Below are 16419 nucleotides of genomic sequence, written 5' to 3'. Positions count from 1 at the left end.
ATATTTCTAAGCATTTAAAACAGAGGAAAGATTTCATTCACCAAGGACAGGTCAACGGAAATATGGCAAAATTCATATTATTTGGTTGCAAACACTTTTTCCAGAAATAAGCTAAAAAAAATTGTTCTCTACATTTCTCCTCTACTTTTCTATTTTTTTCTATGAGATTATCCTCACTCCTTCCAGGGCCCCAGGCTGTCCCTCACATATGCCATCTCAGGCAGCGAAGTCCCAAAAGCTCCTGGCCATCCTACCTCTTCCTTTACTGTGCTGCTGCTCTTTGTTTCTTCTAAAAGAGATAAAATAACAGCCCAAGACCATAGCGTACAGTTTCGTAGACTGTTCACTACGTAATCTCAGGTGGTGATCCCCTCGCAGAAATGGTTTCACTCTCATCCTGGATATGTGCAGTGCACAATGCGTACAACCAAACTCAGCAGCCCTGTGTACAGATCCAACACCAGAACACGCATGAAGAGTTTTCTGCATTCATCTGTTCAGTCACTCATTCAACTCGGACAGATTTATTGTGTCTAGTGTGCACCAGACACTTGACAGGTCCTAGGCAAATACCAGTAAATAAGAGTGTGCAATCCCTGCCCTCAAGGAACTCACAGTCTAGACATGTCAACAATGAGTAATACTACAGAGTAAAGCACGCTATGTCTGGGAGGTGGTCTAAACCAGGAGAAAATCCCGACGCAGTCTTAGCACTGAGGAAGGGAGGGCACGTCTTACCACACTGGGGTTGACCTTATGTCGAAAGCATGTAATGTTCACCACATAAGGCCAATCATCAGGCTCCATCAGTACCCCAGCAGCATGGGCACAAGTGACATGGAAGGAGGCCGGGCAGCGACCATAGGAACACTGGATGCAGGCTCCAGAGACCCTCTTGACCCGATGTCTGCAGAAGATGCATTTCTGGAAGGTTAAAACAGAGAAGAACATCAATTCACATTCTGTAACCCAGTCAGTTCCCACAATTTACAGAACAATAGCTACTAGAGAAGAAAAAAAAAAACTGATTACATCAACAAGTCGTGACCCCTCCAGGGGCCCTAGTGGTGACAGCATCTGTGGCAATGTAATCTACTTTCTTTAAAGGAAACACACTGCTATGGTCACAGACTACCAGACATATGTTTAACTATTTCTTGTAGCAAGGAAAGCCAAACGCTTTCGCACATACTCCTGCAGGCACAGAGCTCGGGAAAAGACCCCAGAGGTGCTCCTATAAATAATCCATGAATGTTGAAGCTACTTCTGTTTTACCCTCCTGTGTGGCAGGTCTTTCTGTGCATCAAGAAGTAGAATATGGGATTGGAGGACAGGTCATTCTTTCCTAAATTAGATGTGGTCTTCGAAAACACCCAAATAGCATAGGGGCAAGTTAAGTTTTCCAAAGACAAGGAAATGTAAAGTGTTAAATGGTCCAATGGGGAAACCAGTGTTTAATAATCCAAATCTGAACCCTTCATGACTGACAAAAAAAATATGCCTCCCAAAGTGAGAAAATTGAAAATCACCCCAAAGGGCATAATTTGGTTGAATATCTATAGCTGATGATGCCTGGGGAAGAGAAGATGAAAATAAAAACAGCAATAATGATTACCACAATTCGAAAATTAAATTGCATACAATTAGCCCTAAACATTATCAGTATATTTGTTATAAGAGATAGAGAAAAACAGCTTCACTAAATGTAAGTTGTGAACTAATACTTCAGGGTTAGGAAAAAATGGTTGTGGAAAAACATAGGGTTAGGTCTGGAAAGCAGAAGAAACAATGATCAAAAGCTCAAATTTTCATTCTGAAGAGTAAAAAAGGTCTGAAATCTGATCAAATGTTGGTGCTCTTCTTTTATAGGTAGATTTTCTTTCCTGGGACAATAAAGGTACTTAAACTCAAGCCCTTTTGAAGACTAATATTTTATCAGAGCCTTGCAAGAATCAATGTGCATTTAACTTCTAACTCTTCGTATCCTCACATCTGATCAGTGACTTAATCTTTTAGATTCTGTCCCTTAATCTTACTCTGATCTCTCCCTACCATCTATACCAACTGCCACTGCCTCCGCCCATGGTGTCTTGCCCAGCATCGTAATGGATTCCCAATGTGTATCTCCATCCTTTATTTCATTCTATCTCCATTTGTCTTCCTCATAGCTGCCAGAGTGATTCTTTACAACATGAATCTCATGTCACCACCACCGTACTTAATATCCTTCATATAATTAAAGGTTTCTCTTTATCTCCAAGTCACTCCAAAAAAAAAAAAAAGGGAAAAGCATGAGGTGGAAGAGCGAAGTTTGTAAAAGGCCCTTCATGGTCTAAGTGTTACTTCTCACTAGTCCCCATAAGGACCCTATACGTTAAGTACTTACGTGATTTCCTTATACATCTAGATTCAATGTACAATTAAGCATTTTTAAGTGGAGGTTGAGGATGTGGCTTAACTGATTAAAAAATCACACACACATATATACACACACAAATACACAGAACCATAAAACTAAAAAGACATCATAATCTGCCTAAGAGCATTATTTAATATTCTATCTTGGTATCTCTTTGACAATCCATGCTATCAGTTTCATTACATTTTTCGTAATTTTTAGTATTTTGGTATCTTTTTGTCAGTTCCAATTATTTGAAATGTGATGGCAGATACAAAAGCAAGAACCCCTATCAGGAGCCCCGGGCATTTTCAATCTTTTAAGAATCCAATTATACAACATAGAGGTCAGTGTTTGAATAAGTTAAGATATTGACAGGTATATGAAAGGTGAAATTATGTCTTATTTTCTTAAGATCTTTTAAGAGTAGGACAGAGTGTTGTGACTTAGCTAATTAAAGCATTGGTATCTCCCAACCTCCATCACCATTAACTTCACTAAACTGAGACTCACCAAAAAGGAGTAAGAAGACAGAAAACACTCAAGCCCAGAGAGGATTCAATCCTTGGAATCTAAGGAGGGACTTGCCCTATTCCAGGAGGACCAGAAGTGGTGACTTCTAAGGACAGAACCACAGTTTCCTTAGAAAGTCAACCTAACAGTAAACTATTATAACTCAATGCTTTGCAAGATGTTTATTCAGAGTTGAGAACACTTAAACATCACACAGGTTCTTGCAGAGACAGAGAACCCCATAAAACCTATGAGGGGAGCCGTTGTGAATGCATCCTGTAAGACAGTTAACATAGTATTTCAGACCCCCGTTTTCATTTGCTTGTTGCTAAAATGGTTTTTTTTCCACCCTGGCAGAAAAATCTCTGGAATTTGATGCCTAAAGATACCTGGGCTACAGAATGGAATCTAGTAGGTTAAAGACATCTATGTGCACTTAAGAATGTTACAAAGAAATACATGCCATGAAAGAAGTGAACGACATGCTACCTGGCACTAGAATAACATGAACAGGCATGGTACAATTAATGAATCATGCCTGGGGACAACAGAGGGAAGAAAGCTTTAAGAAAAGCAAAGACGAACTGGATCAAGATGGTACGCACAATCCCTGCTACCATCTATCCAGACCCAACCCCTATGTAACTATATAGGAAAAAGGATGAAGCCAAAACAGCAATGACAAACAAGAGACAGTGCCATCAGAGGACCAGAACATGTATGGAATTCCTAGACCACGGGAAACAGGTGGAACTAAACCAAGAGAAAAACCAAAGTAGATAAGAACTAATGCAAAATAAGTTTTTGGCAAAGAATATCCTTTAGGCAAAGGATACCAAAGGAGTAAGAATAATTCTCAGCCTCAAAGCCTCAGAGCCACCCCAAACCAAGTACCCACAATTAAAAAAAAAGAAAAAAAAAGAAAAGAAAAAAGAAAGAAAAAAGGAAGAATCCATAATTAAAAGCAGCAGAAACCCTGGGTCAACATGAGGTAATTATTTTAAAAACAGTGCCACTCAGAATGTTTTTAACATGTTTCTAAAGATCTTTAGGCTGAGAGTGGTGGCTCACACCTATAATCCCAGTACTTTGGGAGGCTGAGGCAGGTGGATCACCTGAGGTCAGGAGTTCAAGACCAGCCTGGCCAACATGGCAAAACCCCGTCTCTACTAAAAATACAAAAATTAGCCAGGCGTTGTGGTGAGCACCTGTAATCCCAGCTACTTGGGCAGCTGAGACAGGAGAATCACTTGAACCCAGGAGGCAGAGGTTGCAGTAAGCCGAAATCATAGCATTGCACTCCAGCCTGGGTAACAGAGTGAGACTCTGTCTCAAAAAAAGGAAAAAAAAAATCTTTATACATACTAAGATTTGATAAACACTGCTGTAGGATAGGTAGGCTAGTTAATGTTTTCTCTATCCCTAGCCTACTGAGACACTGACAATTCTTTGTAAATTTTATATTAGAGACAGGGTTTTGCCATGCTGCCCAGGCTGGATTTCAAAATCCTGAGCTCAAGCAATTTGCCTGCTTTGGCCTTCCAAAGTGTTGGGATTACAGGCATGAGCCATCATGCCTGGCCTTGATTTTGCCTTCAGAATAAAGCCATGAGAATTACTAGAAAACCAAAGTAAATAATATGCCAGGGCAGAGCTCCTGTCTCATCTGAGAGTCAAGGCTAGAGAGGGAAGTAGAAAAAACCTTGAATCAAACCCCAAACTCCTCAAGATAAATGGAGTTTCTGTATAAAAATACATATTAAAAAATAAAAATTAAAAAATTAAATTAAATTAAAAAATAAAATTGAAAAAATTGAAAATTGAAAAGTGTATGTTCTGCAGGGAGGGGAATGAAAGAAGGTTAGAGAGCACTGAACTCCAGGGAGCTGATCGCCCAGCCAAAAGCTGTTAGTGGGTATCTCTGACAGGACAATTCTGGCAAGGCTGATGTCAAGAACAGAAGTGGCTCTCTTCCGCCCCAGGGTTCCAGCAAATCTGGGCGGGGCCACTGAATTTGCATTTCTAACAAGTTCCCAGTGATACTGATGCTGTTGATCCACAGCTCACACTTTGAGAACCACGAGGTTACAGGGTTAAAAAGTGAAAAGGTGTCACTCATGCTGACAGCTTCTAGTACAAGGAAGTTAAGGAAGTGCAATGATTTTTTTTCACTATTCTTCAGTGTCAAGGGCTGAGAGAATCCTCAGGCAGGTGTGATTTATAGAGCACTGTACTTTCTTGGGGGACTGGATTTCCATACTTATTCCAGTGGCATAGGCCATTAAGGCTACTAATGGATTGAGGAAGTAATGAAGTATCTGGCAATGAGGCTTTGTATATCATTAGATTTTCTTGAGCATCCAGCTTGGCAAAGGGCATCAAGAAATGATGAGCTGTGAAGGAGCTAGAGGTTCAAGGCACATCTCTTTTCCCCTTTTTCCTGTTAATATGATTCCTGATATTTTTTGTTGTTGTTTTGCTAGTTTTATGATTCTTTTTTCTTAACACAGACAGGCAGGTAATTCCAAAACAGGTGTGAATGCTTTTTAATTGTTTCATGATTAAGTCACAGGCTAATGATAATGATACATTAGCTAATTTCTTTCTCCTTTTGCCCCCCTACGGACACTTTTTCTAAGCACCACACGGCAAGTTAACATTCCCAGCTCAAACAGGGAACAATGTTTGGCTCAACGGACATCATTACTGCTGCAGGCAAGTCAGAGGATTGAGGCTAAAACCTTCAGTTTGCTCCAAGTCCTTAAATACAGGGTTTGTAATAGAATCCTTTGATTTTTAACCCTACCTGTAAGATTTATGTTCTGCTCATTAGTATTCATTAAGTCAATCACTCATGTGTCAATACTGGCTAGCACTGGGGGAAGTCTGAGTTCTACAGTAAAGAGGATAATCTAGCCACAATAAAATGCAGAATGGAACAACTGCCATTTGAGAGTGAGATTCAGAAGGAGAAGAGAGAGTAGATTAATAAAGAGAAATCAATTTATCTAGTCAGCTAAAGAGTGGCTGGGGAGGGAAGGAAATGGAGGACATTGAAAAGCAAGGTCCCCAGTGCACTGACACCACAGGGTTTGGGCTGTTTTGTGAGAGGCAGCAATTAAAATGTAGCCTCACCCACATATGAGTGATATGATTAAAAAAAATCCTGTTTACTTGGGCAACTGGTCATAAGATGATAAGTCCTCTGTCTCTCTTCCCCCAAAAAGTTACTTCTTATGCACTCCGAGTTCAGAGCATTAAAATAAATGGCTCATAATGCCAAGTGTGTTGAATTAAATCCTTATCATAAATAAGGTATCAGAAGCCATTTATCTCATGGCTTTTTGTTTGGTGAGATTCACCCTGCAAAAGGTGAGAAAGCTAAGAAAAGTCAAGTAGCAGAGAAAGGCCAGTGGGATGAGCTCAGCTAGGCCAAGAGACAGAGCTAAAAAAAATGGGCAGAGGTGGCCAGGGATCAGATATAAGGTTACATGTATTCAAAATAAGGCTAATGAGTCACTGTTGGCGCTGATAAAATGTTAAATAAAAATCACAAAAGAATTCTAGAACTGGAAAGGCCAAGGCAGTTCAGACACAAACAGACAAATTAACAAATGACTTGTGAAAAGCACTACACCAACAGCACAGTCATACTTTGTTTTATTTTGGATCAGCAGATACATCACAAGGAAGATCAAGTAAGAATCCTTTCGGAAGCACCTTTTAAGCCAAGTAGCAGAACACTGACGGTACACATAAACAGCCATTAACCATATGAATGTTCCCTTAATGCATATAATGTATTAATTCATTCTTTCAGCCATTTCAATACTTACTAAATATCTTCTATGTAAGATCATTTTGCAAAATGCAAAGGCAGACAGAAAAATGAAAAAGATATACAATCCTTGTACTTAAGGAGCTTAATTTGGTATAAAAAAATAGCTATAACAAAAGCTTTACAGCCATAATCACAATAGGAAAGATAAAGCACTGCTAGACTTAAGAGACGCTTGGACTGGCAGGGCAAGGCGAGGCAGCATGTGAGTCTCACCTGGTTACCTACCTCCATCCAGCCCTCAAACCATTCTACTGAGCAGATCTAGAAGAGGGGCAAGAGAGGATGAACTTCATGACAGCTACCTGCAGGGCACCAAATACAGGACAAGGAAGCAGGTATGACTCTACTTTGATGCCTCAGGTCATGGAGGAGCCCATGATGTGGCAGGAGAGTGTAGGCAGCTCGCCTCTGCACCACTCTGAACTGAAGGCCAAGAGTTACCGAGACCAGACACAGCTGGATGAGTTCCATCCTGATGGCTCCCAAGAACGCACAATAAAGCAAAAACAGGGTTTCTCTCAAAGTTTTCTGTAATTAATTTCTCAGAGTTTAGATGCTACGTGCAGTGCGCTGGCACCAGGTCAGACGCTGCACTGGAGGGTTACTGGCAGACATGCTGCACGCTGGCTGGGACGGCAGCCGCAGGGACCCAGGGCCTGCCTCATGGCTCAGAGAAGCTACCCAGCAGGGCTTTAAAGGACTAAGAAAGCCACTAAGAAGAAGGAGACTGTGAGCTTATCCTGAAGGACTAGCACGCATCAGCCACTGCCATGTGGGAGTGGGATGAAGAAGGAGGAAAAACATTCTAGATGGAAGTAATGAAGCTCAGAGGTGAAAAAACATGAGCAAAATGGAGTCAGGAAGTATGAGCACAGCCAAGGGATGGCAGGCTGGAAAGGTGGGATCCTGAAAGGCCTTGGACCGTACTCTGGCACAAACTTCACTTGCCCAGGTGAGAGACTCACGATCGCTTAGTAGTAGCAGCTAATTTTTAGGTGGAAATTAGGGCTACCATTTTATTACAATTCTCTGAGTGGCTCTGGGTTAAACCTCAGGCAATCAAGCAATTCTACAAACCAGACCACCCAGAAAATCAGCATGATCTTTAGCTGGAAATGCCTGTTGGTCAGGCATGTCTCTATATCCATCTTTTGCTCCTTTAGAGTTGGACAAATTCTAACCTGCCTTTTTATTAAAGGCACCTGTCACAGTATACGAGCTAAGTACCTGGGGAGTACCTTGACCAACTGCCATACTCCTCTAGTCTCCCAGGTAGGGAATATGTAGTATTTCACAGTTGTCTGTCTGACTTCACAGTCTGACCTGGTTGGGAATTCTCGCTTGGCACAGGAATAAGGGCAAGTCACTGAAACTGCAAAACTAACATGGCCCAAACAGACAGAAGTGAATGGGTGAGAAGGCTGTGGGTGAAACAGGCCAGCCTCTGGATGCTTCCTGCCCTTGTTTCCTAGATTCCTCTTAGCAGAAAATAGTGCTTCCCCTCTGCACTTAACTACCTGTGCTGTGCAGAAAATGCACACGTAAAACCAGCATTTACAAAGAAATTAAATATTAAAGGCAACATTACAATCTCATATTGAAAGAAGCACTTCGCTGATAGCACACAGCAGCATTTGCTGATGAATCACAAAATAAGCAATGTTATATATGTTGAAAAAAATCAATCACTTACCATTTTTATTTCTCTCATAGCCTGTTTGGGTTCCATCCTTTATTTCAAATTTAAAGGGCAAAAGGAGCACACAATTATAGCATATAGAGAGCTTTATTCTGAATACTTATTAAGTGCCACCAAACATCTTTCAGCTGATGGGTGGGGAAAGAAAGCCTCCTAAACCACAAAATAGGTGTTTTCTAAGTACTTCTGTATTTGCATTTTTATTTCTTTTTATGTTCCTATTAAAGAGCACCTATTTCCTAAAGGAAATTCCATTATTTGAAATTACTGTTTACACAAATCCTTACTCTCATTGGATAAAGCATTTATTAGTTGAACTTAGAATTACTGAATTATTTGGTTAACAAAAGTCACTCCATTCTTTCTGGTAAAACTATACCCTGCTAGAGTCACTGATGTGTATGCTCTCCACCCTATAAACATCTACCCAGATTCGTTTAATTACTTATTACTTAGAAGAACTCCTTAACCCTATTCAACTTACCTAGTTTTAGATCTCTCTGAATTAATGTTGGAAACCATAATGTTTTAATGATTGAATTCACATTAGTTAAATTAAAGGACACAAAATTTTCCCATATGGCACAATTTAGGAAGGCTGGCTTACAAGCTCTCTATTGCTCCAAGAACAAGCAAAAAAAAAAAAAATCTTTATTTATTATGAATATCAGGTATGATTTGCTATTGGCATTACGGAAGCAAGGACTAGTACACATTTTCTATTCATTTTTGGCCTTGGGCCTGAAGGCCTAAAGGTATCTGAGAAAAAAAAAACAACAGGATAAATAAAAAATAAGAACTAATTATCCTTAGCAAGATTTGCTCTTGGGCAGTGCAAATATCCAACAGCATGAAAGGTTGCAGCTGTAGTTTGCTGACGTTTTTTCAGAGAGGAGTGTATAGTTCCTCAAATCTCTGTTTCATGTATGTTTATTGAAACACATTCATTTATGAGGACTGGGGTGGAACAGTAAAGGTATCTCTGATTCCTGGATGTGCAATGAAGAAACTGTGTCCCACAAGTGAGTTTCAAGCACCTCTATCCTGTCCAACTTCCCGCAGGCATTTTTTAACAGTTTAGATGAACGTTTGTAGACATTCCTGCTATATATACTTACCATGGTTAGAGTGGTTGGGAAAAGGAACAATAAAAAGAGCTCATCATTTTTCTTTGATAACTACACAAGCTGCTACGCTGGGGTATTCTTCCTTTTCTGAACACCAGAAGCTATCCCAAGGTCCCTGAGTGCATCTGACCCTTATTAGAAACAGTCACCCATGAATTGTTCTGTCTGTGACCTGCCACAACCTCTTTGCCTCTTGTCTTTCAATTATGCTAGCAGCAGCCCACATTGAGGAAATTTATGATTGAGTTGAAATACCCGCACACTGTGTCTCCAAATAAAACTGAGGAAGCGGTGATGAAAAGCTATAAAGTGAATGCAGTGCAGACATGTCCCAGGTGACCTTTCAGAGGAAGCACCTTTTCAGGGGAGACAACTGCAGCTGTGAGAAGAGTTAACTCAGTATAGGGTTCCTCTGCATGGACACAGGCTGTCCAGTCCAGAGCCCATCCCTTCTCCTGTAGCCCCCAACCACCACCTTCCTCTACGTAAGTATCTGAGATGGTTGCTACAAGAGAAAAATCACGCAGCAGTGAGTTTGTAGATTTGTCTTCTAGATGAGATAAATTTGGGGTTTCCAATCTCAAGTGGCCCTTAAAGTGACTTAGAAATTCCTTTTACCTTTCCCAACTTAAGGAATGGACAAAGGTAGTAAAACAGGCACTGTTAAAGCCTGAATCCTAACCCTGCCACCATGTGGCTTTGTACTGTATTACTCATCAGGATACTGCTTCCAGATTATTCAGGCCGACTTCCTTTGAGGACAAGTAAATGGTCAATATTTCTGCAGTGATCTATTTGTGATTAGAACAATGGGTCACTTCTCCAAGCTTAGTTGCTTCACTGGATAGGTAAAGACGGTAACAGCACCTATTCCTCATGAAGCTGCCCTTAAAAAAAAAAGCACATGTAAGAGGTTTAGCACAGTACCTGGTACACAGTAAAAGGTAAATAATGCTGCCCTTTTCCTTCAATAAATCTGTTTTAAAACATTACCTCTCTTCAACCAGAACCAAAGTCCTCACATTCTAAAGACAGTCGTGCCTCTTCCTTCACCTAGATAATACCAGTCACCGGGCATGAAATTCCTCAACTTCCCCCCCCTCTACCTTTAGGTCCACAGACAGCTTCAAAAGTATTTATGCTTATAATTATTTAGACATTATACAACTAAGTACTTAACACATTAATAGATTGCTACAGTACAAACTGATTTTTATAATATTTTAATAACTGTACTTCAACATAATTGTTTCCTCTGTAATCCTGTATATTTTAAACACTAAAAAGTATTTTTCTGACAAGAGGTCCATACGCTTTACCAAAAACTGCCAAAGGAGTCCAGGACACACACACAAAAAAACCCAGATGAAGAACAATGAAAAATGCTGGCCATCCAATGCCAAGTGAGAAGCTTGGATTATAAGTTACATGAATTCAGTAACGATAACCATGCACACATGTGAACAGAGATAAAATGAACAAGCAAAAATGAAGAACATCATGGTGTAATTAGGGGAGGCTTGAGTTTTCCTTTTTCTTTTCTCATGTTGTTATTTTATTATTTTTATAATAATAATGAAAAAAGATGGAGCATAAACCCTGATTATCTTTTGAGCTATTTTATTCATCCTATTGTTTCAGACTCAGACCTGGCAGATTCACTCTCACGATGAATCAACAACACCATGCTCTACCCTTCATTTTCCTGTGTTTCCTGTTAGCCATTAACAGGTCCTCAAAACAGGGGTGGCCACAACAGCGGAGTAAGGTACATTCAAACATGCACATTTTCTTCACGGAAGTAACACCACCCCATCTACATTACCTACAATGTTTTTTTCCTGTCATGAAAAATTGGATGACTGACTCCAAACAGACAGTGGACAAGCCCAGCAATTAACTCTTTAGCCAAAGAGTGAGAACATTAACTTTTAAAAGTTCATTTCAATTAAAAGTAAATATTTTGTGGATGCTAGGCCACACTTTACTTATTCTTGGCATGGCTTTTATAATGCACTTTCCATTCTCCCTCTATTTCTTAATGGAATCTTCTCAATATTTAAAAATTCCATTTCTGTGAGATCTCTTCAAACAGAACAGCCAATTACCCAAGCAGATGTGTGCAAGAACATGTTCATACTCTAATAAAAGATGTGTACCGCTTATGTTCTGGCTCACTGGCAATCATAAAACTAAAGTGTGGTCTTCTATCATCTCCAGGACTTTTGTGAAAGATGAAGATTACCCACTCCATCCTGGAAATCCTACACCTCCATTTCTCTATGGGTGCCTACGTATCAATAAGGAGCCCACAGAAGAAGTGCCCAGCAAGCTTCACGGCGGTAAAAGACAAAGTGCTTCTAAGTGTAGGTACATATATATTTTACTGCTTCAACGGTGAGGCCAAAGTGGTAGTTTTCGATGATAAATTATGAAGAGAAACATCTTTCTCTGGAATCCTATCCAAACAGCCCTGGTCAGATTAATGCAAAATGAGGACAGAGAAAGAAGAGTTCAAGGCCTCTAGTTTTTTGTAATAAAGGTAACACTTGGGGTTCATGATACGCGCTCACTACCATCAAAGCAGATTTTCAGGCTAACTCAATACCCTTACCCCCACCGGGCAGAGTAAAGGAGAGTGCATAGGAGTCCCAGCTCTCCCACTAAGATGCAGATTACCATGTCCCTCTGAGGCTCAGGTTCCACAGCTGTACTTCAGAGGATTACTGTAGTGATTAATGGAATAATGGATACAGAGGTGCTCTCTAAACAAAAAGAGGCATCACAAACACAGTCATTCCGACTATTTTCTTTTAAAGATGAAGAAGAAGAAGAAGAGGAAAAAAGAAACAGCAGAATGTAATAATACATCAGTTCTTTTCAGTTTGCCAACACAAAAGGCCAAAGAGCTTGGGTATAAGATTCACAACACAATGTAATAATACATCAGTTCTTTTCGGCTTGCCAATGCAAAAGGCCAAAGAGCTTGGGTATAAGATCCACACGGGACAAAGAAATCAGATCACCCCAGTTATCAGGGGTATATATGAAAAAGGGACAAAAAGTAAGTGACGTTAAACAAGTAACACTTCAGGAAACAGCACAGAGAAGCATGTGCTGAGCCCAGGGTCTGAGACCTGTGTCAGGACAAGCATCACCAACTCTTCTTCCTTCTTCTTGACCTAATCTCTACCAGGTTCCCTGGTCAGGCCTGCCTCAGCACCATGTGACTTTTCCTGCCCATGTCTTCCCAGTCGCAGGCTGATGTGTTCATTCTTCAACCCTTGCTTCCCATTTTCATGGCAAGTGTGATGGCCAAGGCTTAACTCAATATTCTCAGTCTATGTTTCTCAGATTTATTTTTATGGAGAGAAAAAAATATCCTTGTCAGATTCAGGGTTTTCAGACAGGACTTTGAAGTATTTTGTTTTTGTAGCCATGTTTAGTAAATTATTTTTTTATAAATACATTCACTAAATCACGCATCTATCTAACTCTTAACAAAAGATAAGAAACTAGACATCTGTGCCCAAATATAGTTCTTAAAGTATCGGGATGTGTATTTCTGCCTTTTCCTAGAGGGAAAAACTCTTTCTTTAAATGATTTTAAGTATAAAGTGTTTTAGTGAAAAAAAATTCTGTATTAGTGGAGTGGAAAAATTATTGTACTCTATTACTAGACTTGTGTGAAGTTTGCCAAAATCTTTTTTTTTTCTTTTATTGCCTATGTTTATCCAGTTTGCCAAAATCTTCCACAGTTTTCACCTCTCTCCCAAGTGAATTCAGACCTCCACTCTGGTCTTGTACTGGGTTAAAGCCATTCTCATGACAGTGACAAAAGAAAGTTTCCAGTGAAAACCATCTGAGAGCCTCGAAAGAAAAAGTCACCTGGTCAGGTTCATTTGAAATATTCATGAACTCAACAGAAGATCAGATTAAAAATAGAGCCCCCAAGCAATGGAGGTTTTGGGGGGGTTTCCTCAAAATTTAGGCTTTATAATGGTGTTTTCACAACATGGCCCACCTGCCCATAAAATGCTTCTATGCTCCACTAGTATTAATAGTTTTACTTGCAAACACATAATGGACATGAATAGGATGTTCAATTCATTCTTCCCCTTGCAAGAAAAGTACAGTTCTCAGTGGTCACATATGAGAAATCCTAACAATGGATTGATATTCTGGTGTGTACCTATTTTTGAAAGTGACAGCTGGACACACTGGACATATCACAGGAAACATATATTCTTACAATGTGAGTCAAAGATAAACATGCCTAGAAACATACACCTGCTGAGGGAAGGAGGAGACACCACACGTCTAACAGACATGTAAAAATAGTGTTATGGTTTTGACTATTCTGCAATTCTGAACCTTCTATGGGGAGGTCAATTATAAACACAAGCAGTCCATTCCAAAGTCATTCCTTCATTTGACCACACCAGGCACTAACGCAAAGGAAGCTTAACCCTTCTGAAAACATTTTAAACCTGACCAAATTAAAAGTAGCACCAGAGGGATTTTTTTTTTTTAGCAAGAACCCACAAGCAATTTACTTGACTAGAGGAAAAAGTGCAAAGAAATCTTTTATCACAAAATAGCTTCTTGAATCTTTCTACCAATAAACCTCCCATCCCTCCAAGAATGCCTATCCTCCCTGCTGATAACAAGCTGTGGAGATAAATATTCTATTTTTTTCTACAAAACCCCAAATGATGTTTTCAAATAAAATAAAAATAAATCTACTACAAGCTACTGTCAAAAATGGTCCTAGAAGAGGTAAATGTCATTTTAAATGCTGTGTGTTAAAATATTTAGGAGAAAGAAACTGCTTGTCAAGTTCCAACAGGAGGCTCTGAAGAGGTTATAAGTGCATCTATCAAATTTTCATCTACCTTAAGGCTGACCTACTGGGGAAACCACAGAAAGCCTAGCCCTGTGTAATGAAGGAGCTGGAAGGGCTGGGGGTTTCAAGCATTGGACAGCAACGAGGTCACAATCAAGTACAAAGATGAGGCTTGGGGGATTCTGCAGTGATTCCCCAGGGAAGATGCACTGGCATGGGTAGGCAGGCAGCTGTGTTCTGCTTTAAGCCACAGTTCAAGCTTAGGAATGGAACCCAGCTGATGGCCATTCAAAATCCCTCATGAGAACTCTGACCTCTCATGTCAAATCTAGCAAAGCAGCACTCACCAATCTGAGCAAAAGAAAGGCCGAGCCAGCAAAATATGGCAAGGTTTTGTTTTTCTGTTTTTTTTTTTTTTTTAAGTCTAATTTAAAGTGCTTCCATAACCCCACCCTTTGGGAATTATATGCAGTGACTTTTTTTAAACAAGGAAAATTTGGTTTTAAGGAGCTTATGGGAACATTTAACTTGGATTGGAAAGGTTATTTGCTCGGTATTAGGCTAAAAGCCAAAATCCACTTTTAACCAGAGATGATTTTCATATTATACCTCACAAGAGTATTGTGTCATGTGAGCAGGCTGCAGCGATAAGCAGTGAAGTGAAGTTATGACATCCCCCAAAGACTCATTAAAATGTATTATTAAGTAGAAAAATTCAGAAAATCCAAATGGAACCCGTCTAACAGTAAAAATGCTTTCCAACTTATTATTTCCTTTGCTCTGCCTCCCTACAAATATCACTAAGTCAATACTGTGAGGAACTCGATCCTGCTGCAAAAGATGAAAATGCCTCAAAGTTGTGTGCCACTATGATGCTCTGTATATAATTTTTCCCTTAAATGTGCTATGGAGGAACATACGATGACTTCAACTGACTGCAAAAAAATAAAATAAAGTAAACCTGTGAGGATTCTACAATTTGATTTTTTTTTACACTATTCAACCCACAAAATACATTAAAACATGGTAAATTAGAAACATTTACCTAGAAAAAAATGACACTTTCCAATTTTGACTTTTATGATTCCAAATTTTAGCAGCTCCAATATTTTCCTTTTTCTTTCCTGTTTTGTTTAACTCATCGCGATTTTTTTTCTCATCAATTCTTGAAAATTTTCCCCCACCACTTCAATTTTTAAAAAGTAATGATTTCATTTAAGTCAGGCAAATGTGCTTTAATAAAGCCAGACAAAATATCGGCTTTCTTACCAGATCCTACAAAAATGTGAAAGCACACTTGCAAAGGAGTTCCAAGCTGCTATGGAAACGGCTATTTTTTTTTCTTTTTTTTCCAAAATAACAGTACTCCTGGCTCAGGACTGCTGGCATGCAAGCTTCCAATCCAAGCCCATTGACAGCTTGTGGAGTGGACAGATGAGGCATGGAAAATATTTTAAATTAGTTCATTTATCTTGTTGAGACACAGGAAATGGCGACAAATCTCTCACATAAGGAATGCAGAAAGGCAATGCACCTTCTGTAATGTGTAGCAAATGTAGTCCATTAAGACAAAGCTTTCAGACGACTGCATATTATCTAATAATAGCCACGCCTCATATGCTGAAGGAATATTTTCTTATTAAAAGATCCAGAAAGCTGGCTAGAAATCATGGACTACTTCTGAATTTTAACAGACTCAAATTTTATAAGTCAAATAGTTTTGAAATCAATGTTTTTGAGTGATCCTAAGCAGATTGTGGGTCAATACTAGTATAGAAAAATGTAATAAAGAACTGAAATTTCTTAAAGGAGAGTTTAAAAATGCCACATTTTAGGATAAGACAACAAAAGCTGGATTAAAGAGAGAATGTGTGATGCTCCCTTTAATGTGAATGAACAAAACAGCATTTCTCCTAGGTCCCATTCCAGGGTTCACATCAATAAGTACTTTTGGCCCCATGGCTCCTGCCCACTTCAAGGGTCCTTCCCAGGCAG

General features: G+C 39.5%; 1 protein-coding gene across 8 annotated transcripts in view; it reads right to left on the bottom strand.

Moving 5' to 3' along the window:
* KDM4C (lysine demethylase 4C) overlaps positions 1 to 16419 on the bottom strand; it is a 497722-nt gene that overhangs the window by 69974 nt on the left and 411329 nt on the right. For all 8 annotated transcript variants that reach the window (XM_030812128.1, XM_030812213.1, XM_030811740.1 and 5 more), the window contains one exon: positions 739 to 924. In XM_030812128.1, the coding sequence (XP_030667988.1) occupies positions 739 to 924 (186 nt within the window). The remainder of the gene's footprint in view (positions 1 to 738; positions 925 to 16419) is intronic.

Source organism: Nomascus leucogenys, chromosome 1a (assembly GCF_006542625.1).
Source record: "Nomascus leucogenys isolate Asia chromosome 1a, Asia_NLE_v1, whole genome shotgun sequence".
In the NCBI taxonomy this organism is placed as follows: Eukaryota; Metazoa; Chordata; class Mammalia; order Primates; family Hylobatidae; genus Nomascus; species Nomascus leucogenys.
This window is presented reverse-complemented; position numbering and strand designations above follow the sequence as displayed.